The sequence below is a fragment of the Lepus europaeus genome, chromosome 8, assembly GCF_033115175.1.
Source record: "Lepus europaeus isolate LE1 chromosome 8, mLepTim1.pri, whole genome shotgun sequence".
NCBI lineage: Eukaryota > Metazoa > Chordata > Mammalia > Lagomorpha > Leporidae > Lepus > Lepus europaeus.
This window is the reverse complement of record NC_084834.1, coordinates 8,896,009-8,922,004: the sequence shown is the minus strand read 5'-3', so window position 1 is coordinate 8,922,004 and position 25,996 is coordinate 8,896,009. Positions and strand designations below refer to the sequence as shown.

Genomic DNA, 25,996 nt, shown 5'->3' with positions numbered 1-25,996 from the left:
TCTCTGCCTCACAGATAAATTAAATACATACATATTAAAAATAGGTTTTTAAATGTATTCATCTCCTTAATCCAAATATGCTAGGAAGCATAAAAATATTAGTTTGGAAGTGTCAGAGGAAAATGAACATTTTACAGATGACAAAGTCTAAAGAAGAGTGGGTGGGAGAACCTGGGACTTTATTTTCAAGTCCCTTCCTTACAACAGATTAAGAGTGTGTTCTGTCCGGGATTAATTACAAGACAGCTGGAAAACGGAAGTTAGACTATGCTATTAAAATAATCTTTCTGTTCAAATCAAAATACAAGATTTGTACTTTGAAATTTTGATCTATCATGCCTACTTTTCATTGGAAGATTTTTTTAAACTTTCCTCTCCTAATCCCCACTCAACCCCATTTCTGGTTAACTGCCAGTTTCTACAGGGAGATGATAGTCTACAATATCCCTAAAAATGATCCCTGCTCACTTTGTACTGCCAGTGCTGTCTTCATATCTCTGGATACCCCTGCAAGAGCTTCAAAAGAGGTGCTTTGGCTTTCGGTATCCCCCTTCCCAACTCACGCTACACTCTATGGTCACGTGAGTCTCAATAAAGCCTGGGCATCAAAGGGGAGAGTCGTGCACCACCTTTGCTGCCTCATTTTTCACTGTCTCAAATACCCCACTTACGTGAACCTTCTCTCTTGCTATTGTGCCCTGAAAAACTCCTCAAATTCATCTCCCATTCCTATACACAAGGTGTCCATAATTCAAGTGAATTCCACTTTTTCTCGCCCTGTTCCTTGAAAATGTTTACATTTCTGCAAGTCTGTATAGAATGCAGCCCTCTCTTCAGTAATGCCTGGGTCTCAACAAGATCTGAGCTTCTTAAAATTCATGCCAAGCTGTGTCTTGCTTCCTTCACTCATATTTCAGAGTTAGACAAGTACATTACTGAGCTATAACTTTGTAAGGTTCTTGAGAGCAAGGATTTATCTCATGCATCAGAAGACACAGCTATTTTAGCAGAATCCATAATTTATGTATTTAGTATTTGCTAAATGTAAGCAGTGCTGTTGGCAATATAAACACTATACTGTGAATTCACACTGTGTATGTAAAGCATAGATGAGTGATTAAAAAGAAATATTTGCAAAAGATAAGTAGTCAAATGGCAGCATTTAAACAGGATGTACAGGAAAGGAGATACATTAACTCCATTCAAAATGCAAGTGATATGCCCTTGCACAAAGGTTGATCAATTCTAAGAGATGGAAGAATCAATGCTCTGTGCTTTTGTCAGCTTACAATGGCAGCATTCTTAGTGGCACATTCTTGCTCATCACCAGCAGGAACTGTGCAACACCAACAGTGGCCTTGGGTAGAACAGGAATCACTTTCTACCTCGGGAGACTGAAAACCTTGTTTTCTGACCTTGGCAAAATGGGCATAACATCAAATTTACCATCTTAGCCATTTTCATTGCACAAATCTGTGAAATTAACTAAATCCACATTGTTGTAAAACAACATTTTTTTTAAAAAAAAGCATTTTCTTCTCCTGCACAAAATAATGTGTGGATAACACAAAAAAGAAAAAGAAAGAAGAAATAAAACCTACTTGTGATCCCAACAAGTAGATATAGTCAATGTGGTAGTGTGTGTCTGTGTGTGTGTGTATTTAATTCTATAATTTTGCCTCCAATGCATATAATTTAAAAACTAGACTATTTCATGACTATAACTTTTAATCTGCTTTAAAATTTGTATATTATATTGTAAACATTTTCTCTAGTAATTATTTTCATTTTCAAACTTTCTTTTGTTTAGAATTTTCAGCACTATAAATAACTATATTTACACAAACTCAGATAATTGCTCTAGGATACATTTCCTGGTAAAATACAGGTTTTTTTTTTTTTTAATGTGATACAGATAACCAATGCTTGTCAACTTCTACTTCCAGGATCTGTGGACCCTCAGGGTCAGCTGCTATTCCCATTCTACTCCATCTTTACCTATGTTAAGCTACTATTTGTGACTACAGCATCCCAAATCAGAGAACCAGTTCCAGCCCCACCTACTCCTCTTCCAACCCAGATCCCTGCTAATGCACCTGGGAAAGCAGTGGAAGATGGCCCAAGGATTTGGGACCCTACGTTTCACATGGGAAATTGATGGAGTTCCAGTCTGCAGGCTTCCATGGTGCCCTGCACTGGCTATTATTGCCAATTGGGGGAGTTAATCAGTAAACAGAAAATTCTCTCTCTCTCTCTCTCTCTCTCTCTCTCCCCCCACCTCCCTGACCCCCCTCCCCTGCCCCTACTCTCCCTCTGCCTCTGTCAGTCTGCCTTTCAAATAGTAAGTAAATAATAATTTGGCATCTTTAAGGACAGTAGGAACATTCAAGATGTCTTTTCATCTCTTCCTAAGAGCTTAAGAATATTTTGTAGAAATTTCCTCATTTCATCTGAAGTTTATACGTTATGGGCATAGTTTTGAAAAGATTCATTTATAGCCATTTTGGTGTCTAAAGTATCTATTAAGGGGCTTCAAAAAAGTTCCTGGAAAGTGGAATTAGATGAGAATGCATGTTTTCCCTGAATTTAAAACAATTATTTAATTGAGAGGTAAGATAGAGTGTGTGTGCTCCAATCAGCTGGTTCACTTCCCCAGATACCCAAACCAATGACTGGGGGTGGGCCAGGGCTGAAGCCAGGAGTCCAGAACTCGGCCAGGTCCCCACCAGGGACCCAAGCACTTGAACAATCATTGCTGCCTCCCAGGGTCTGCACTGGCAGGAAGCTGGAGTCAGGAGCTGACGCTGGGGAGTGAAGCCAGGCACGCTGAGGCGGGATACCAGGGTCTAAACCAGCATCTTCACTAGCAGGTTAAACATACACCCCTTCCAGAAATTCTTTGTTTTCTTTTTCTGTTTATTTACCTATTTGTTTGCTCAAGAGAGAAAAAGAAAGAGAGACAGACACAGAGACAGAGACACAGGCAGGAGTCGGATCTTTTCTGGGTCTTCTACATGGTGCCAGGCACTGAAGTCCTGGAGCCATCAGCTGCTGCCTCCCAGAGCACGCACGAGCTAGAAGCTGAATCTGGAGTGCAGGTGGACTTGAGTCCATGCAGTCTGATACGGGATGCAGCATCCCAAGCAGCTCCTCTACCTGTCGCGCCTCCCTAGTGCATCGCACAGGTCATCTTTATTAACAATTACTAACGCCTCCTTCCCACTGAAGGAGACCACAATGAAAATGAAGATATTACCGCACTACAGGCTCGTATTTGGAAGGTCAAACAAGAATAAAGAGAAAGGAAATGGCATTGGCAAGACAATGAAGCTCTGTGAGACACTACACTTATATGAGACTAAAATGGAACACGCAGAGGCAGAAGCTACCTTCTCCCCTGGCGTCACAGACACTCTCCAGACGCAGTGAGTGTAGGAAGGGTAGCCGTTGGGGAATCCTGGGGAGGAGAGGTTGCCACTGGACTCCTGTAGGGTCTCACCACATGCTGAAAGGAAAAAAAGATGCAAGGTCACCGTTCAATTTTTATGAAGCACACGAACATAATAAATAAAAAGTCGGCTGCATGTGTGTACGCATGCGTGTTTTGCTGTTAGACGAGAGTATATGCAACTGCGTTTTATAAACCACTTTCACTTTCTAAGTAAATTATTTTTATATCTCTGTTCAGATCTTCAGTATACCTAATAGCATCATAGGGAATAACAATAAAATAAGATTATGAGATAAATACCCTGGCACTCATAAAGTTCTCATGAAGCCTTTCCCACTCTTTCCCCAGGAGCAGGTGCCAACTTAACAGACACCCATCTTCAGATTCTGGTGAGCGATACCTGCTTGATATGGTTGTGGAACCACCTGAAACATTCCCTAAATACAACCAGTGTGAATTAAGGCTAAGCTTAACAGTGAACAGCACATCAAGATTTAAAAAAAAAAAAAAAACTCAAAAATTAATACAGGTGGTATCAAAAAACACACAAAGTTGTTTTTACAAAATAAAAAAAAAATGAAAGATAAAACCATCATGGAATATTCAAATTTTCCAAAGAGATCTAGACATTTATTTACCATCTCTGTTCTATCAATCACACATAGAAATACGTTTTCCCTTTATTAAGCTTGTCTCACTCCTTGGAGCATAGCAACAGCTGCACAGGTTCAAAATCTGTGTGCGGCCATCATTGTGCGTTAGGCTTGCCAGTTGCTTTTGTAAGGCCCCGTTACCAGCCCAAACCTAGGCTGCTTGAAGTATCTGCAATTCAAGAATGTTTTCTCCATTTGTCACCTTCACTCAACAATTTGAATGGACAGTCTTTACCCTCTGAAGCAGACTACAATCAAACCTGAGATATTACCATATTCCAGAGCTACCTCCCTCTCCCCCAGTCCCCAATAAATTATAAATGGGGCAGCACATCCTGTATTAAATGCGGAAAGAAACATTATGACCCTCTAAGCAGAACAGAGCTATAAAGACAGTCTATTGTGACACAAATATTTATTCAGGAAAACACAGACTATGTTTGCATAATAGACTACATTTAAAGTAGGAGTAAGCAATGTTTATTCTGATGAACAGGCAGATAAAAGTAAATTTAGCACAAAATGAAATGCTCAAGGTCAAGAATCCATAATTCAGCACTGTTCTGAGTCATCTAGCACACTTGGTAAATGTAACATTGCAAGAAGACTTAGAAAAGTGACAACCGGTTAAGATTTTATGAATACAAACAATATGCTTTCACGTAGGATCATTTTAGATGCTAAATAATGACTATACTATTACTATAAATAATGACTAATACATCCATACAACCCTGCTCTTATAAAGATAACTATTCTTTAAAAAATAAAACAAAATACAATATACAGTTTAGAAATTAAATATATGGCCGGCGCTGTGACTCACTAGGCTAATCCTCTGCCTGCAGCGCTGGCACCCCAGGTTCCATTCCCGGTCGGGGCGCCAGACTCTGTCCTGGTTGCTCCTCTTCCAGTCCAGCTCTCTGCTGTGGCCCAGGAAGGCAGTGGAGGATGGCCCAAGTGCTTGGGTGCCAGCACCTGCGTGGGAGACCAGGAAGAAGCACCTGGCTCCTGGCTTCAGATCGACACAGTGCCGGCTATAGCGGCCATTTGGGGGGTGAACCAATGGAAGGAAGACCTTTCTCTCTGTCCCTCTCTCTCTCTCACTTTCTATAACTCTCTCTCTCTCTCTCTCACTGTCTAACTCTGCCTGGCAAAATAAATAAATAAATAAATTTAATAAATAAATTAAATATATAAAATAGTGCCTGTATATAAGGTAACAAGTGCAAAAAATTGTATTCACGTTGCAATTATAATTTGTGAATTTTCCTCAATAAATTTATATGGACAAAAACTCGATATTGCTTGCCACCAGGAAGAGGCAGATCCAAACCACAATGAGGTATCATTTCTCTCCAGGCAGAATGGCTACCACAGAAGAGAAAATCATATATATTTCTCAGCAGTGATGCTGAGAAAAGGGAACCTCCACTGTTGGTGGGGATGCAAATGAGTCCAGTCATGATACAGAAGAGTACAAAGCTCTCAGATAACTAGAATTAGATCTACAGTATGAACCAGCTGTCCCTCACCTGCCTATATACCCAAGAGAGATGAAACAAGCTGCAGAGAGATACCGCCACTGCCAAGTTCAATGCACTACTATTTTCAGTAGCCAGGATACAGAATCAATCTAGGGGTCCATTGAAGGATGAATAAGGAAAATGTGGTGCATACACACAGTGAAATATTATTCAGTCATGAAAAAGAAATGGCAGCAAAATGGATGGAACTGGAGATTGTAATGCTCAGTGAAACAGGACAGCCACGGGAAGACAAATAGTGCATGCTGTGTCTCGTATGTGGAAGTTACACACAGTCCACGTGAACTTACAATAGTGGTCACTACATCATGGGGCGCCCTGGGGGGTGGCGCAGGTTGCATAGCGGGTCCTGGATCAGTTATTTTACTTTCTCAGGAGGAAAGGGTATAGCTGTTTCTGTCCTTACGCTCTGCCTCACCCTTCTGTCCATCTGTTTGGGGCAGGCAGTGCCACTCACTGCGGTGAGCACTCTGCCTTGTGCGCACATCACACGTGGAAGGCAGCATCGTTACCCAACAAGAGACATGGAAATGCGTTGCATTCATTTGCTGTATTTGTCTAATCTTAACCATCCTTTTTGGTGCTAGATTTCTTGATTCTCCCATTTCCCCCGACGTAAGAAGCAAAGTGAAAGGTAAGAACAACCAAAAAGAAATCCATCTTGCAAGGGGTAAGAATTAAAGAATTACAACTAATATGATGAACCCAGGCACTCCGCTACGGCATCTTCACCAGGAGGCTGAACGCCGATCCCAAACTTAACTTTTAATTCCGTTTTTTATCATATATAACTATTTTAATGACAATTTTACTATTTTAATGAAAATAGGAAACCATTAAAATGTACGTAAACGACTTTACAAGGAAAATGCCATCGTTCAAAGTGTGTAATCTTTATTTGCAAAACTTCATGGGACGCTTTGAAAACAGGATCTTCGATTTGACTTCTCACCGACTGTCTGAGGAAGAGCCCAGACCATGGGGTTCCGCTGCCGGCGACAGCGTGTGTGAAGGGCGTAGCCTGCTGCACTAGGAAGGCTGTGGTCTCGCGGCCAACGTCCCCGGGTTTTCCTGTGAGACAAGAGGTCCACGGCCCAGTAAGTTACTACTAAACGTTCCAGCGTTGGCTGGCTCCAGAGGCGGCCACGTGGTAGCAGCCCTGGGTGAAGACAGTCTTGGTGGTTTCTCCAGTATTGCTCAGCTAAGGCCTGGGGGTGCGCAGGGAGTTCAGGTGAGAATGCTTTTCTGGGGTGAATTTCTCCAGAATGAATTTTTTCCTCTCTCTCTCTTGCTCTTGTCGCTTTACCTCTATGGAACGTCTCCTTCTGGGGCAGCCGGCTCCCATATCCTGAATGCTGTATTTCCCGAGTCTCTGGGAGAGCTCTCTCGGATGCCTGTGCGGTCTCTTCAAACGAGGCCTACGCCCGGGCCTCGGGACTTTGAAGGCCCGTTTGCTTATCCGGTGCTGCTTTTCGTGCCTGACGTCGGGGAGGGTCACGGATGGAGTCTAGTGCAGACTCCATGGCTTCAAGCCCCGTGCTGCGTAGGTTCGGTGACTTACACTGTGCTGCGAACACGAGCGCCCGGCTCCTACCGTCCGCCACGGGAACGCTCGCTGTGTGCATGAGGAGAGACGCTGACAGTTCCTCCCGGGGGCCCGGCCCAGCAGCAGGAGCTCATGCACTTAGCCCGCGTCGCCCACGCAGGCCGCGCTGCGGGTCTCCCCCAGGCCCTCTCCTCGGACGTTGTACCCCTCTCCTCGGACGTTGTACCCCTCTCCTCGGACGTTGTACCCCCTCTCCTCGGACGTTGTACCCCTCTCCTCGGACGTTGTACCCCTCTCCTCGGACGTTGTACCCCTCTCCTCGGACGTTGTACCCGCACGGCGACTGCAGCCCTAAGCTGTTTTCGCATCCAGCCATGGCTTTGGGAGGCCACCACCTGGCGCCACCTCGCGCACCCAGCATCAGCGCCACCGTTACCCGGCCTGGCCCACGGACCGGACCAGCGTCACTCAAGAGCCTGCGGACCTCTGACGTCACCACAGCACGAGGGCCGCCACGCCGCGCGGCCGGACACGGGTGGGCAGGCCCGGGCACGGCCGCGCAGGTGCACAGAGGCCACGGGCGCGCAGCCCTTCGTTGCGTTTTTGACCAACCCTCTGAAGAGCCCCAAGACGTATTCCTTCATGCAGCAGAGAGAACTGTTCTCAGATCATAGAAACCTCGCGTAGGGCCGCGACGGCCTGCCTGCCCACCTCGGAACTCTCTCGGCTCCCCTTCTCCACGGAAGACGGGAAGTGGGCACAACGCCTGTGAGAAGCACCTGGTCCTGATGGTACATGGGATACAAGGAAGGATGACTGCGCGGGCAGCAACAGTGTTAGCGGGTGTCCTTTAAGATGTCCAAGGCCTCCGCAACTCGGGCTTCCTGTCTCCGCCCCGTCGGCGCAGCGCCAGGGCTCCGAAGGACCGCGTGCTGTCTCACACAGCCCATCTTGTCCATCTCCAAAGCCAGGAGCAAGATGTGGCAATGAACAATTCTAAACTAAAAGAAACAACCTCGGACCGTCAGAGCAGAAATCTAAGTTTATTCCTGTACTGACCTTTTGTATGAAGATGTGCTGACTGTCCAACAAGGAATTGGGATTTATTGTTTTTATATTACAGCAAACACAAATAGAAAAAAATACAAGAGTGGACTGCAAAGTATCAGCTATCAGTTTCTGAAATAAGTTAGTACTATTTTAAGAAAATTAAATATATGCATTTCTAAGTCTGCACATGTCCTGATAAATTTTAAAATAAATTCTCTCAAATATGTAAGAACGGTGAACAGTAGTTGCAGCTTGCCTACTAGAAACATGCCTTTGAGGATTCAGGTCCTCTTTATGACAGATTGTAAAAGCCACAACCTTGTCCATCTATCTACTTTACTAGGTCAATATTCCTTTCAAAATGAAGCTCTAAGAATTGCTCTATAAAATGCACATCTAATAGAGCTTTGAACATAAACCAAAGAGGAAAAAGTTGGCATAAACAGCAGCCAAATTCACTTTGCTGGCTCTATATTCCAGCAATTTCTAGTAAAACAGTAAGGATAAGACAAGTTCCAAAGGAATATGAAGTTGGTAAGCGCCTTCTTCCATATTAAAACCAAGGCACAACCAGATCTCAGCTTGTAAACTCTTTTTTAATAATTGTTATTTATATACAAGGGAACAAATTTCATGCATTTCATATACACACTTTTAAGAGCATAATTACATTTCCCACCCTACTCTCCTTCCCTCCCTCATTCTCCCCCTCCCCCTCTTCCTTTCTTATTTTTCTTTTAATTTTTACAACGAGATACTTTCCATTTACTTTTTAATCACAAGTTTAACCCTCCACTAAATAAAAAAATTCAACAAGTAGAAGCAGAAAAAAACACTGGTCCTCAAGAATATAGACAAGGGTTATAAACAATAATCAAATCCACTCATACACATAACATTTTTTGTACTCCATATAAATCGGTTACCACAAATAAGGGCAAACATATAATTTCGTCTTTTGGAGACTGGTTTATTTCACTAAGCATAATGGTCTCCAATCGCATCCATTTTGTAGGAAAAGAGGACTCCATTCTTTTTATGGCTGAGTAGTATTCCATACTGTGTGTGCGTGTGTGTGTGGGTGTGTGTGGGTGCGTGTGTGTGGCTGTGTGTGTGTGGGTGTGTGTGGCTGTGTGTGTGTATGTGTGTGTGTGGGGGTTATGTGGGGGGGTGTATCACAATTTCTTTATCTGGTCCTCAGCTGATGGACATCTGGTTGACTCCATACCTTAGCTATTGTGAATTGAGCTCCCAAAGACAATGGGGTACAGATAACTCTTTTTTTTTTTAAATTTTTTGACAAGCAGAGTGGACAGTGAGAGAGAGAGACAAAGAGAAAGATCTTCCTTTGCCGTTGGTTCACCCTCCAATGGCCGTCGCAGCCGGCGCGCTGCGGCCGGCACACCGCGCTGATCCAATGGCAGGAGCCAGGTGCTTCTCCTGGTCTCCCATGGGGTGCAGGGCCCAAGGACTTGGGCCATCCTCCACTGCACTCCCTGGCCACAGCAGAGAGCTGGCCTGGAAGAGGGGCAACCGGGACAGAATCCAGCGCCTTGACCGGGACTAGAACCCGGTGTGCCGGCACCGCAAGGTGGAGGATTAGCCTATTGAGCCATGGCGCCGGCACAGAAAACTCTTTCAAATGCTGATTTCATTTCCTTTGGGCAACCTTGTGAATTTTTAAATTAATTTATTTATTTGAGATGCAGAGTTATTAAGAGAGGAGAGACACAGAGAAATCTTTCACTGATTCACTACCCAATGGCCACAACAACTAATGCTGGGCAAGGCTGAAGCCAGGAGCCAGGAATGCCATCTGGGTCTCCCACGTAGGTGCAGGAGCCCAAGCACTTGGATCATCCTCCACTGCTTTCCCAGGTGCATTAGCTGGGAGTTGGATCGGAAGTGGAGCAGCTGGGAGTCAAACTGGTGCCCATATGAGATGCTGACACTGCAGGTGGCAGCTTAACCTGCTGCACCATAAGCAACATCCCCAACCTCCTAAAGTCTTAATCTCCTCCTATGTCATCCTTAAAGAAGTTGTTCTGGGGCCAGCGCTGTGGCTTAGCAAGTAAAGCTGCCACCTGTAGTGCCAGCATCCCATATGGGCGTCAGTTCAAGTCCCTGCTGCTCCACTTCCAATCCAGCTCTCTGTTATGGCCTGGGAAAGCAGAAGATGGCCCAAGTCCTTGGGCCCCTGCACCCAAGTGGGAGACCTGGAAGAAATTCCTGGCTCCTGGCTTTGGATTGGTGCAGCTCCAGATATTTTGTCTGCCTGGGGAGTGAACCAATGGATGGAGGACCTCTCTCTCTCTCTCTCTCTCTCTCTCTCTCTCTCTGCCTCTGCCTCTCTGTGACTCAGCCTTTCAAATAAATAAATGAATCTTTAAAATAAAAAGGAAGTTGTCCTATTTAGACTTCTGTGTATAATTATGGATCTTTTACCTCATTCCATTGATGATGTTGCTGAACTTCATTTGGTGTATGGTGAGTCTACAGACACCACTACCATTGTCCTAATAACCAGCGGTGCTCCCCACTTAAGGGATGGAAAACTTTAAATATATAACTATGTGTATATTTAACTACACTAGGAAATGAGACAGACAGATACAGAAATTTAGAGAGAAGGAAAAATGGAAAACAATGGGGGAGAATTGTTTGGTGAGCATTGAGAAAAAATGTCATTCTCAAAGATTTGGCGAACTAAAAGCTAATTTATCTTCATTCAAAAAAAAAAAATCCCGTAACTTTCCCTTACTCCATGTAATTCATAAGCTATGAAACAGCAACTGGCTTTTAATTCTGCTTGAGAAATACAGACTCACAGAGAAGAGTGCTTTCATGAATGTGCTTTCACTATGTTAAATAAAGCAACGTATACATGAATATTTACTCTGTTTTGAATAAGAAAATGACCCATTTGTGTATTTAGACCATGAAAATCTCAATTAGAAACCACACTTCTAATTTTCTTTCTGTTGATAATGGAAATATTTAAGAGTCATTGGCTGAAATTTACGTAATACATATTTACATAATATTACATAATAATAATACAAATTTACATAATACAATTTGATTATTTTTGATTCATATTAACTTTCCTACAATTTAGTGCTCAAATGAATCTCCAGTGTGATTTTTAAGTGTGATGTCTGAATGCATACATGGAGAGAGACAAGCAAAATTGTTTACATGCAAAGTGGTCAGTTATTTAATTGCTACTAATTGTAAAACCGTTCTCTTTCTAAAAGATTAAAAACATCACACGCTAAATGTTGCTAGAAATTAGTCAAGAATCACCCCTGACTTTTTCATAGTGGTGCCATTCTCTTACAAGTGTGTTTTTCCTATGGAAATCTGAATTTTAAAAAAATTAAAGAAATACTTCATGTGCCTATATATTTATAAACCTACATAAAACATTTAAAAGATATTTATGCGAGTATGAATCCAATTTAAGTATCCATGATGTAAATAAATCTATGAATACTAAGTATTATTAGATACAGGGCAAAATTCTGTAGGTAAGCAGTCAGATAGCTACAGATAGGATTATGTACAAAAGAAAAAATTTTGAAACTTACTTTCAATATTGAATCACTAAGATATAAAAGGCTTTAAACAAACTTTACATTTAAAAAAAGTCAACTGTCCTTTTGAAAACTTAATAGACCTAAATTAGAAGAAAATGAACCATTACAAGATAATTGGGAAAGCCGTAATATCTTATAATTTTCCGTAGCCAATTTGATCTTGAGGGAGTGGAAACCTCTTTCCTCAGCAGAAATGTTTACTAAATTCACCAGGCTGAATCAATGAATTAAATAATCACATCATACTGAATGACCAACTTCCTAGCTATTTCCTGTGACTATCCAGCCAACTCACTTTTTCTTGCTTGCATCTGAAACCTGAACCGCTCAACAAAAGCACACTACCCCATATGTCAAGGAGCACGTATTCAATTGTTGTGAATGAATTAGCTTGCTTTCTCCTATCCCCTGAGGGCATATCTTCCCAGACTCACACCAGACTCATAGTAAGTGTAATGAACATAAGAGCTTCCCTATCACTCAATACATAAACAATGTCAAGGTAAATCTTCAGGGATGCATATAACCATTACACCCCTGATAATCTGCACACATTATTAAAGTAGCAGGAAATTAAAACTGTTATAGTTACTTTACCTTCTGCAACCTTAGTGATCTAGAAATATTTCCAAATGTGAATGCTGCTAGTGTTACGTAAAGGGGGTTTCTTTGGAAATTTAGTTTGGGAAAACTGTACTGAAGTAAAGTTAAGCCTTTCTTTCACGTTCGCTCTTTCAAAGATGATCAGTTCTCAGGATGTGAACAGAACTCACAACATATTGAATTTGCAGCAGAATCCCTTTTCTTTCTTGAACCATCAATGTACTGGAGTTCCCTTAGAATATTCTTGGTTTGTTTGTTTTTTTTTTTTTTTTTGTATGCTTATTTTGTAACCTGTAAATCTATGGAATTGGTTTTTCTTTTTTTTTTTTTTTTCTTTTTTTTTTTTTAATTTTTGACAGGCAGAGTGGACAGTAGAGGGAGACAGAGAGAAAGGTCTTCCTTTTTGCCGTTGGTTCACCCTCCAATGGCCGCCGCGGTAGGTGTGCTGCGGCCGGCGCACCGCGCCATTCTGATGGCAGGAGCCAGGTGCTTCTCCTGGTCTCCCATGGGGTGCAGGGCCCAAGAACTTGGGCCATCCTCCACTGCACTCCCTGGCCACAGCAGAGAGCTGGCCTGGAAGAGGAGCAACTGGGACAGGATCGGTGCCCCAACCAGGACTAGAACCCGGTGTGCCGGCACCGCAAGGCGGAGGATTAGCCTGTTAAGCCACGGATAATGACTCTGTCCTTTGTTCTAGGCCCTGTCTAGTGCACTTGGGCCTCATTCCTTTGTAATCATAACCTCTACTCTACCACCAATGGCTCTACTCCCAACCTGTGTGTACTGATGGTCCTCTTCCCCACTTAATGCTGTATAATTGTTCAAACCTGGTAAATGCCACTCTTAGGATCATTGGTTACTATCCTCACTCTGTCTTTTATGACCTTGTCTAAATATGATCAGAGTCGGCAAACTTGGAAGGCTTCCATAGCCTTGGCAACTCATGACGACAGCCTAGGATGGTTACTGGCGCCATAAACTAGAGTGTCAATTTGTTGGGTCAACAACAGGAGCCACTGTGCACTTGCTCCTCATGTGGGATCTCTGTCCTTAATGTGCTGTACATTGTGATTTAATGCTATAACTAGTACTCAAACAGTATGTTTCACTTTGTGTTTCTATGTGGGTGCAAACTGTTGAAATCTTTATACTAAATTGATTTGTATATAAAGAGAATTGAAAATGAATCCTGATGCAAATGGAAGGGGAGAGGGAGCGGGAGAGGGGAGGGTTGTGGGTGGGAGGGAAGTTATGGGAGGGGGAAGCCATTGTAATCCATAAGGTGTACACTGGAAATTTATATTCATTAAATAAAAGTTAAAAAAAAGAATATTCTTGTTTTATAAATATATTTTTAAAAATTGTATTTAAGTTATGCAAGGTTCATGTATTTCATATATACAGATTTAGGAACATAGTGACACACCACCCCCACCATGCTCCAACCCTTCCTCCTCCCTCTCAGATTCCCACTGTTAATTTTTACGAAGATTTATTTTCAGTTTACTTGGTGATTGTATAGTTAACCCTACACTAAGTAAAAGAGTTCAACAAATAGTATGAAGAGGCAAACAGAACAAAACAAAACACGGTTCCTCAACGGAAGTGACAAGGCTGTCAACAATCAAGACTCTCATTCATCCTTTCTTCAAAACTTCATTCAGTAGCAAAATACACAGTGGCTCACTGGTAACGTCGTGAGAACTTTTTTTTTTTTTTTTTTTTTTTTTTGTAGCAGGGTTATAAATTCCTACTGCCAAAATTTTCATTTATATACCATTAAGGGTGGGACTTGAAAGAACAGGTCATTCAGAAACCAATTTTGCAGTTCAAATAAAGGATATTCTTGCCGATAGAGGCAAGGAAACTCAGCACTTGATTACGGAATCATGCAGCTCCTTAGTAACTATCAAATAACCATTCTATTTTGCTCTTCTACTCATGAAATTAAAAGAAAACAACACGTATTGCCCCAGCTCTTGAAATCTGAATTCTAACAGCTTGTTTTGATTTGTTGCGATGAGTATTCCAGAGTTCCCTCCTCGCTCATCCCATGATTGCTTGGAACTTTGCATGTCACTTGTCAGCAAGGAGAGAGACAAGTAAACAGCCGGGTAAACCATGGCTCGTGCATCAGGAAGAGCACAGCCCAGCACAGCCCAGCTCAGCCACGTGCCTGTGTTTGCAGAGAGCAATACCTGGACATCGATACAGCTTTCTTGCCTGTGCAATATCTCCTTTACTTAAACGCGTGCGTTGACCGATGGCCGGACGTATGCCATTATCATCGCGGGAGGGGAGAATCGTATCCAGAAACATCCCCCTGAAAGAGAAAAGAAACGAACCACCCCTACGTCACCAAATCAAAGCACGTATCTTGCTTACCAATATACGGTTACTTTTTAAACTCAAGTCAATCAAATGGAAAATACTCCGGAGTGAGCTCTAGGCAGTGTGTCAAACTTTCAAAACACCAGCATCACGTGTGCGTAGCATAAAATCAATGACGACATCCACGTGTTCCTTAGAAAACTGTATTATGTGTTTTTAAAATACATGGAATAGTTTATAGTCTCCCACCAAGTACACCATGGCTCTTGTTTTCGTCTCCCAAACAGATCTAAGGATCCCTTAGATTGCCAGATTGTAAAACAATTCTTCCTCATGATATCACTATCTTCTCAACAGCAATTTACAATAAAGACTTCTGAAATTACTAAAATTCAAAGAGTCAAACAAAATATACCTTAATATTCTTTGAATTAAATTCTAATTTAACTACCTAAGAATTTAAGATTTCTTACAAGTCTAAATGTTATAACGTATGTTTAAAAATAAGGAAAAACAATGTCAAAATGTAGACAAACAGTGCAAAACAGAAGTATTATATATCATTTTCAATGTTTCATGGCAAAATTGCTTAGCAAAAAATCCTAATCAGTGCCCCATTGATTCTAAGCTATAGATATTGAGTTGCTTTTGACTCAAAGTTTTAGTAGAAGAATTACTTTCCTACTATGTATGAGTTAAAATTCTTAATAAAGTACACTAAAGATACATTCTAATTTTGCAATATGTATCAAACATTTATAACTCTAAAGGAAGTGCCCAGGTTAAAAATACAATGAACTGAGAAACTATTACTACAGGTTGAGAAGGAGGGAGTTTGCCTGTGTGGATTTTTAAAAAACAAAAATTGTTTTTCAGAAAACAAAGAAGGAAATTTTCCACAAAGATATTTTAAATTAAGAAATAACCTTAGCACCAATGCCTGCAATAGGCACCCCCATGAGCACCAGTACGTGTCCCACTGTTCCTGTTCCAATCCAGTTCTCTGCTAATGGCCTGAGAAAGCAGTGGAAGATGGCCCAAGTCTTTGGGTCCCTGCACCCACATGAGAGATCAGAAGAAGCTCCTGGCTCCTGGCTTTGGATCAGCCCAGCTCTGGCCATTGTGACCATTTAAGGAGTGAACCAGCAGATAGAAGACTTTTCTCTCTGTCTCTCCCTCTCTCTATCTATAATTCTACCTCTCAAATAAATAATATAATCTAAAAAAAACAGAAATGACCTTGTAAAATGTCTTTTTTTAAAAGATTCTCATCTCTTTTTCTGAGAGGCAAAGAGACAAAGAGAAAGACAAAGAAAGTTCTCATCCTCAGGTTCAATCCTCAAATGCTGAAACTTGGGGGCTGGAACTGGGAGCTAGAAAATCAACTTAAGTCCCCCATGTGGGTTACAACAACCAAATCAATTTGGCTATCACTGCTGCCTCTCAAGGTGCAAATTATTGGGAATCTGGAATCAGACTCTGACCTCGAAAGTGAACCCAGATTCTTTGATGTGGGACATAGCATCATAACTGGGATCTTAACATCCAGAAGAAATGCCCATCGCGTAAGATATCTTTTAAATGGAGATGAGTGATGGGACATGCCTTTTCAATATTTACAATATCACACATTTATACTGCAGGTTAAAGAATAACACTTTAAGCTTATTCCTCCCTTTAGGAAACATTCGTTCAGCACTGTTCTAGGTTTGGATTTATAGCAGTAAACAGACTAACAAAAATACTACTCTTCCTGATTTTAATATCCTAATGTGGGGAGAAAGACATTAAAATGAAAGACCAATAACTTGGGTAGTGATCAGATCAGCACTGTGGAAAAAATAAAGGACAGAAGGTCAGTATCGGCTGCACAGCAAGTCTTACGGCTACCTACCAGTAGAGAGTCCCCAGAAAGAACCATTTAGAGAGGCAAGAACTTCTGAAATGTTTGAGCACCAGCTAGATAATTTGTTTACCTGGAGGACAACAACTACTACTTTTTAGGAAGATGGCAAACAGAATAACATGGTTAACTTATGAATAACTACCCTAGCTTTTAGGTAAGCAAAGGAGTGGTGATATACAACCTGGCCATCTCAAATACCAAGGCGGCAACTCTTTAACCCCAGATCTAAGCACTTATAGAACTCCATCTATATACTGCCCGAGACAAGGGTAGACAAGTAGAAGAGACTAATGATTTATGGGAACTGACCATCAAAAGCAAGAGCTCGCACACATCTACTAAGATGCAACTTCGGGAAGCCCCGTGTAATTGGAAAGGGAAGTTGAGTTATAAGGTAGCATTGAGAAAAGCCATCCCTCAATGGCACCGCATGAATCAACAGAAGCATTAAGCAGGAAAACGGAAATTGATGGAGTGTTTCAATTTCTGCAGTCCTCCAGTACTAAGCAAAGTATTGACTATGTTCTATTTTCAAAAATAAATGGGCACTCTGACAAGTTTCACTTTTTAAGCTTTCAGGAGATTCAATATTTAAAAAAAAATTAATGACATTTTGGAGTAGATATAGTGGATATATGCTACCTTGGCCAGTAGAATAATGAATTTTGACTTATTCTATATACTGAGGTATCCTTTCTTACATTCTAAAGGGGACCAATCACCCATTCTTTTGCTTTCTTTATGGTCAGGAAGTTAACAATTCTGTTTGTCCAAGTCCTGGCCATTGAGCAAGGGAGGGGTTAGCAACAGGCCAGAGGCAAATCATACTAAGGTTCCTTTCTAATAGCCATTCTTCATTTATTTTAACTGTGTAAAGATGGCAAATCAGCTATTCTTTTAAGAAACTTTGTAAAACTTTACAACTTTTCTTTGTTTTAATGAAAACGAGAAGCTACCAGTTTGCATGAATTTACCTTACAAAATACATAGGCCAGGACTTCTCACAGTGATTTCCTAAATCTATTCCATGGGTTACACTCACAGAAACAACTGGAACATTTGTAGACTCCATGAGTTCAGAACAGAAGAACTATAACACCTCTCACTACTGTAGAGAAAGCATTTGACAAGATTCAAGACGCTTCCCTGATTAATACTCAACAAACCAGAAAGTGAAAGAAACTACCTCAACATAATAAAGGTCACAAATGAAAAGCCCACAACTGAACCTGGCACTGTGGCTTAGCAGGTAAAGCTGTCGCCTGCAGTGCCAGCATCCCATATGGGTGCCAGTTTGAGTCCCGGCTGCTCCACTTCTGATCCAGCTCTCTGCTGTGGCCTGGGAAAGTAGTAGAAGATGGCCCAAGTCCTTGGGCCCCTACACCCATGTGGGAGACCCAGAGAAAGCTCCTGGTCCAGGCTTCAGATTGGCGCAGCTCTGGCCGTTACAGCCAACTGGGGAGTGAACCAGCGGATGGAAGACCTCTACCTCTCCTTCTCTCTCAGTGTAACTCTGACTTTCAAATAAATAAATAACTAAATAAATCTTATTAAAAAAAGAGAAAAGTCCACAGTTATCATCATATTCAGTGGTGAAAAACAAAGCTTTTCCTCTAACAGCGGTAACAGTGAAAGGGTGCCTGTTCTCAGCCCTTCTGTTTAACCTGGTACTGGAAGTTGTGACCACAGTAATTAGGAAAGAAGGCAGAAGACAGGAGGAGGAGGGGGAACAAGAAGGTGAGAAAGAGAGGAAGGAAGTAGAGAAAAAGGAAGAAGAGGAAGAAGGAGAAGGAGGAGGAGGAGATGAAGAAGAGGAGGAAGAAGAATTAAAATTAGAAAAAGAAAGGAGGAGGCATTACCTCTATCTGCAGATGATATGGTCTTACACATAGAACACCCTAAATGTTCCACAAAAAACTGTTAGAACTAATAGATGAATTTAGCAAAATCAAAACACAAAACCAGTTGTCTTTCTACATACCAACAATGAGTGACCCATAAAGGAAATCAAGATAAAAATTCTAGAATTACTTAGAAATAAACCCAACCAAAGAAATGAAAGACTTGGACAGTGAAAACTAAACACTGCTGAAAGAAATTAAAGAGATAAATAAATGGAAAGGTCCTGTGATCCTGGATCTAAAATTTTAATAGTAAGCCCTTAATATTACTCAAATAAATCTACAGATTCAATACAATCCCTATCAAAATTCCAATGTTGTCTTTTTTTTTTATTATTTTATTTGAGGTAGAGCTACAGACAGAGAGAGGGAGAGACAGAGAGATCTTTCTTCTGTTGGTTTACTCCCCACATGGCTGCAGTGGCAAAAGCTGGGCCTATCTGAAACCAGGAGCCAGGAGCTTCTTCTGGGCCTTCCATGTGGCTGAGCACTTGGGCCATCTTCCACTGCTCTCCTAAGCCATTAGCAAAGAGCTGGATTGGAAGAGATGTGGCTGGGACACGAACCAGTGCCTATATGGGATGCCAGTGCCCCAGCAAAAATATATTACAAAGCCACAGTAATCAGCATATTATGGCAATGGCATAAAGATAAACCTCTAGACCAATGAAATAAAGTAGAGAACCCCTCCAGAAAAACTAATGTATATAATCAAATTCTCTTCAAGGATTCCAAAAGGCAGCCTTTTCTACAAATGATGACAATAAAACTGAAGATCCACAGCCAAAAAAAAAAAAAAAAAAAGAAAAAAAAAAGAAAGAAAGAAGAAAAAGTGAATTTGTACCTTTACACTATGTAAAAGTGTTAACTCAAAGTTGACTACAGATCTAAACATAAGACCCTGAACTATATATTCCCAGAAGGAAAAATAAGGGGAAAGCTTCATGGCTGTCATGCTTTATTGGATATGACATCAAAAGGCAACAGTATATTTTAAAAAAGAGACATACACGGTGAAATCAAACTTAACAGATTTTGGTCATATAGGACAAAATCACCAGAGTGAAAAGGTAACCTGTGGAATGGCAGAAATATTTGCAAATCATGTATCAGATTAAGTGGTTAAGAGCCAGAATGCATAAAGAACTCTCGCAGCTCAACAACAAATCAAGTAGCCTGAGTAACAACTGGGCAAAGGACTTGAGCAATCATTTCTCCAAAAATGACATACAAGTGACCGCCACGCATCTGAAAAGATGTTCAGCTAACCAACACAAGATACCCATCAATGATCACAAAAATGTTAATCTAAACCAAAAGGTGGAGCAGTCATTATGGCACGGGAAATTAAGTCGCCACTTGGAATGCCTGGATCAAGTCCCTGTACTCTGCTTCCAATCCAGCCCCCTACTAGTGCACCTGGAAAACAGAAGATGATGGGCCAAGTACTTGGGTTCCCACCACCTACATGGGAAATCTAGATGGCTTTCTTAGGTCCTTGTATCTGCCTGGCCAACCTCTCTCAAGTGTTTCGGTCACTTGAGGACTGGACTTACAGATAGAAGATCTCTCTCTTCTCTGTCTCTCACTCTCTCTGGTCATTCTGACTTTCAAATGAATAAATTAATCTTTTTTTTTAACAAAAATGCAATGGAATCTCACCTCACACCCAATATGATGGAAATTATCAAAACAAAGGAAAACAAGTGTTGGTGAGGACATAGAGAAAGCTAAAACTTATAAACTGTGAGCAGGATGTTAAATGGTGCAACCACCATGAAGAAAGTGTGCAAGTTCTTGAAGAATTAAAAGTATAAATGCCACTGGGGTCAGCAATGTACACAGTGGGTTAAGCCACTGCCTGCGATGCCAATATCCCCATATGGGTGCCAGTTAGGATCCTGGTGGCCCCACTTCAAATTCAGCTGCCTATTGATGCACTTGGGAGAGCAGCAAAAGATAGCCCAAGTCTTCTGGCCCCTGAACCCATATGGGAAACCTGGATGGAGTTCTAGGCTCCTGGTTTTGGCCTGGACCAGCTCTGGCCACTGCAGTCACCTGGGGGAATGAACCAGTGGTTGGAAGATAGAACTCTCTCTCTCTCTCTCTCTCTCTCTCTGCCTTTCAAATAAGATCTACCACATGAACCAGCAATCCCATGTCAGCTTAGATAGTGCAATATCTAAGAACAGAAATAAGAATATCTATCTAAGACTAGAAAGAAGGATCTCTGAGGAATAGTACACATGCATGTCTCACAGCAGCAATATTCACAGTTGCCAATGAGTGGTAACAACTCAAATGTCCGTTGATGAACAAAGGCATAAATAAAATGTGATTATACAATCAAGTATTAGTCATCATTATTATAGAGGAAAATCTTGTCATATGCTACAGTATGGATGAACTTAGAGGAAATAATGCTAAGGGAAATAACCAAGTCACAAAAGGGAAACTCTGTATGGTTCCAATTATACAAGGTATCTAAGGTAGTGAAGTTCATAGAAGCAAAAGGCAGACTGGTGATTGCCAGGTGCTGGAGAGAGAGAATGGGAAGTTGCTGCTTAATGAGTACCAGGGTTTCAATTTTGCAAGACGAAAGTGTTCTGGAAATGTTTCACAACTGTGAATCTACTTAACACTTTAAACTCTGTACTTAAAAATGGCTAAGGAGGAGCTGGTGTTTGTCTAGTGGTTAAGGTGCCTGCCTCCCACATCAGAGTGACTGATTTGATCTCCAGGTCTGGTTTCTGACTTAGGCTTTTTGCTAAAGCAGATCCTAGTAGGCAGTGGTGATGGCTCTAGGAACAGAGATTCTGCCACCCCTGTAGACCTGGACTGACAAGTTTCCGGTTTCACTCCCAGCCCAATTCCAGCACTGGGGCAGTGACCAGTGGAAGGATTTTTTTTTCCTCTTTTTCTTTCTGCCTTACAAATAAATAAATATTTTTAAAGGTTTTATTATGTGGAGGAAGGACTGAGAACAGAGACAAATGTTTCATTACCTGAAATCAATTACATATGTCAGTAAGCATCCTCTCTTTTTTGAAGATTTATTTATTGAATTGGGAGGCAGAGTTACATAGAGAGAAAGGCAGTGACAGAGAGAGAGATCTTCCATCCACTGGATCACGCCTCAAATGGCTGCAATGGCTGGAGCTAGGCTGATCTGAAGCCAGGAGTCAGGAGCTTCTTTTAGGTATCATGTGGGTGCAGGGGCCCAAGCATGTGGGCCATCTTCCACTGCCTTCCCAGGCCATTAGCAAAAAGCTGGATCAGAAATGGAGCAGCCGGGACCCGAACTGGTGCCCATATGGGATGGCAGCACTGCAGGTGGAGGCTTAGCTTACAACGTCACAGTGCTGGTCCCTAAACATCCACTTTAAAGACTCAAGTTTATAAAATAATATGAGAGTGGGGATCAATCAGATATTATCGTTCCTACTATAAGGTCTTTTGAACTATAGAAATCTGTTTATTTATGAAAAAATGAGTAGCATAACTTTGAAGCAATATGATAGAATAAAAAGTCAAGGCTGGGGGCCGGCGCTGTGGTGCAGCAGGTTAAAGCCCTGGCCCGAAGCGGCAGCATCCCATATGGCCGCCAGTTCGAGTCCCGGCTGCTCCACTTGCAATCGAGCTCTCTGCTATGGCCTGGGAAGGCAGTGGAGGATGGCCCAAATCCTTGAGCTGCTACATCCGCGTGGAGACCTGGAAGAAGCTCCTGGCTCCAGGCTTCGGATCGGCGCAGTTCCAGCAGTTGCAGCCAATTGGGGAGTGAACCAGCATATGGAAGACCTCTCTCTCTCTCTCTCTCTCTCTCTCTCTCTCTCTCTGCCTCTCCTCTGTGTAACTCTGACTCGCAAATAAATAAATAAATCTTAAAAAAAAAAAGTGAAAGCTGGTTGGCACACAACACAAAGGCCGATGATGGAGGAGACACAGCAGGCAGCATGAGAAGAGTGGTATGTGGAGAAAACAGCCAGGTGGAAAGTCAAAGCAGGACACACCAAAGGGGCAAGTCCAAAGTTCAGTACAGACTCGTCAGTTCTGAAGAGCAGGAAGAGTTCCTTTTTTTTCTGCACTCTATGGAACTTCCTGTCTTCCAAATAATCAAACCTCAGGTTAATTCTAATTAACTGAATTCGGCAGCATAAGAGAGGAGCCTTGCCTAAACTTGGACCAAATGTTCATTTCTTTCACATCTCTATGGAAAACTCCCTTCCAAACATTGGTCTGAAAATAAAAATTTTATTATTCTTTAAGAATAATTTCAGGCTAAATTTCTGACTGTCATTTTTACCAAATCCTAAATTCAAATTCCAGGAACAGTAAGCATGGGATAGTTATTATATTTTTAACAAATATATATATATATACATGCATATATTGTATATGCATGTACATGCATATGTACATATACATAGATATTTATGTGTATGTATGTGAAACATATACTTCAGAGGAGAATGGTTTTCAAAATAAAAGGGTTTCATAAAGTTCTTGGAAAATGCATATTGTGAAAAAACTATATATGAATTTCAAAATGCCCTTACAACAAAACAAACTTATCTTTTAATTCCAGTTTCCATGAAGTTTTCAACATACACTGCACAGTCAACCCTCGCTTTTTTTTCCAAAGTTTGAGTTTTTATAAAAGAATGATTCTAAAATGCGTCCAAGTACGAAGGGCTCATTAACACATCCTTCTCTCCTTTTTGCCAAAAATCTTTTATTGAATACATTTGACGTTTTCTTTCCTTCCTGACCCTGCCTTTATAAACAGTTGTTAATGAACTGTGAGATGGATGTAACTGGGCAAAAGAATGAATAGAAATGGATGTAGGAGGGTAAAATGAGCCCGAGTGTGCCAAGGGAATGGGTGAGTTCAATGGTTTTACAGCTCCAAATTCCTTACCTGGCAACTATTTCCTGGATGCCATCATCTTTAGAATGAAGTGGATGGATCAAACCCCAAATTTATTTCACTCTTTAAAAAGAGTATTCAGTTAATGATAGAATCTTAAGGTTAATAATTAATGAACAATAATTGAAAACCATATGAAGAAAAATATCTTCTTAACTTGTTGTCTTAGAATTCATTGAGTAATAGTCTTTCTTGGGCATTGGTGGTACTCAAGCAACTGAAAATGCACAGTACCCAGCTGGAGTTGCCTGCAGAGTGTGACTTTCCAACTTAGCAACCAAGTAAACCATTTGACTTTTCCCTACACTGCACTTAGGCAATTTCATATACAGACTGGTTTGGTCATGGTTTTAATTGACGTTTTTAAAATAATTAAACTATAATTTAAATCCTTGATAATATCCTATCACTTCAAATGTATGTATTTGATAGGAAAGGCAAAAATGTGTTTTAACATGTCATTAAAATGTCTGTTGTTGGCTATATTCTTAACCACGATTTTTGATGTATTTTGCTTGGTTTATTTCTGCCATAGGGCAGCAATATTTGAAAGGTGTTCTCATTCTAATGTGAAGCATAGCTTTGAGAGGAGCTACATGGAGGGAAGGAATTAAAAGTCAAAAGGTATAACCTGAGAGTCCAACCTTGAGAAGGTGTTCCTGGCATAGTGCATGATGCTGTCAAAGTCGTATCTTTCTCCAAGTGAGTTCACTTCCCCGGGTTCCATCTTCAGAAAATTGTACTCTTGACCTAAGGAGCAGGGACAAACAAGATCTCAGAAGCCTGGAAGAGCGGAGAGCACCAGAGCCCTCCCTCGACTCGCATCTGCTCTTCGTTAAGTGACCCATCTCCTTGCTAGCTCCACTTCCACTCTCATCCCGGCGCATGTGCCAAGGGCAGAGGTTTCCACTCGAGCCCCTACTGAAAGAATGGGTTAATGACTTTATCTCTGCAAAAACACTGACAAAACCAAACTCTGTATGTTTTTGACGTATGCTCTTTTACTAACTCACAATATTCATTTCTTTAAAATCTTACTGCTTTTTGAGATACTGTACAAATAATAATAAAAGTTGGATTTTTATCCAATGAATTTGTCAGTTTTCTCTTATGACTCTATTTGCCAGGGCCCATAAAAATTATCTTCTTCTTGCTTTGGAATTTTAGATCCTTTCTATAAAACACTGTGAAAAGGTGCAGAAACAATATTAGTATATATTAGACTAACTGCTGGGTTTAGCAACGCGACTTCAACATTAAAGATAAAACAACCGGAAATCTACTTTCATTCAGAAATGAAACGAGGCTCTCTTTTATGAAAAGAAGTTTCTATTTGGAAAGACTTTTTTGATCAAGAAGAATATGATAGGGGACTGGCGCTGTGGCGCAGCAGGTAAAGCTGCTGCCTGAAGTGCTGGCATTCCATATGGGCGCTGGTTCGAGTCCTGGCTGCTCTTCTTCCAATCCAGCTCTCTCTGTGGTGGCCTGGGAAAGCAGTAGAAGATGGCCCAAGTGCTTGGGCCCCTGCACCCGCTTGGGCGACCTGGAAGAAGCTCCTGGCTCCTGGCTTCAGATAGGTACAGCTCTGGCCATTGTAGCCAGTTGGGGAGTGAACCAGTGGATGGAAGATTTCTCTTGGGGGCTGGTGCCGTGGCTCACTTGGCTAATCCTCTGCTGCGGCATGGGCATCCCATATGGGTGCCAGGTTCCAGTCCCAGTTGCTCTTCTTCCAGTTCAGCTCTCTGCTGTGGCCCGGGAAGGCAGTGGAGGATGGCCCAAGTGCTTGGGCCCCTGCACCCACAAGGGAGACCAAGGGGAAGCACCTGGCTCCTGGCTTCGGATCGGCGCAGCGCTGACCGTAACGGTCATTTGGGGAATGAACCAATGGAAGGAAGGCCTTTCTCTCCGTCTCTCTCTCTCACTGTCTATAAATCTACCTGTCAAAAAAAAAAAAAAAAAAGACTTCTCTCTCTCTGCCTCTCCATCTCTCTGTGTGTAACTCTCACTTTCAAGTAAATAAATAAATCTTTATATATAAAAAAAGCATGCGAATAAGAACTAAGGGAGTTTTTTGTTTCACTTTTCACATGTTATTTTAACTTCTTTTTTAACAGATTTTTTTCAACTGCCTGTTTGTATCTGCCAAGCAGTATTATTTCTTGAAAAGTGAAAAAGAGAGAGAGAGAGATAAATATATGAATCTACACTGATGGTTCTAGAACAAAGAATTGCTTCTTGTTGACTTCAGATTTCAATGACTCAATTTCTGCGATTTAAACAGCCAAAGGGGCCGATGCTGTGGCATCGTGGGTAGAGCCACTGCCTGCTGTGCTGGCATTTCATACGGGCGCCAGTTTGAGTCTCGGCTACTCTGCTTGTGATCCAGCTCTCTGCTATGGCCTGGGAAAGCAGTAAAGGGTGGCTCAGGTCTTTGGGCCCCTGCACCCACATGGGAGACCTAGAAGAAGCTCCTGCTCCCTGG

At 41.6% G+C, this 25,996-nt stretch overlaps 1 protein-coding gene across 1 annotated transcript in view; it reads right to left on the bottom strand.

Moving 5' to 3' along the window:
• Positions 1–25,996, bottom strand: part of TLL1 (tolloid like 1) — a 234,370-nt gene that overhangs the window by 70,703 nt on the left and 137,671 nt on the right. The window contains exons 7-9 of the mRNA XM_062199000.1: positions 24,159–24,264; positions 14,648–14,772; positions 3,390–3,505 (exon numbers count right to left, since the gene is read on the bottom strand). Coding sequence (XP_062054984.1) covers positions 3,390–3,505; positions 14,648–14,772; positions 24,159–24,264 — 347 coding nt within the window. The remainder of the gene's footprint in view (positions 1–3,389; positions 3,506–14,647; positions 14,773–24,158; positions 24,265–25,996) is intronic.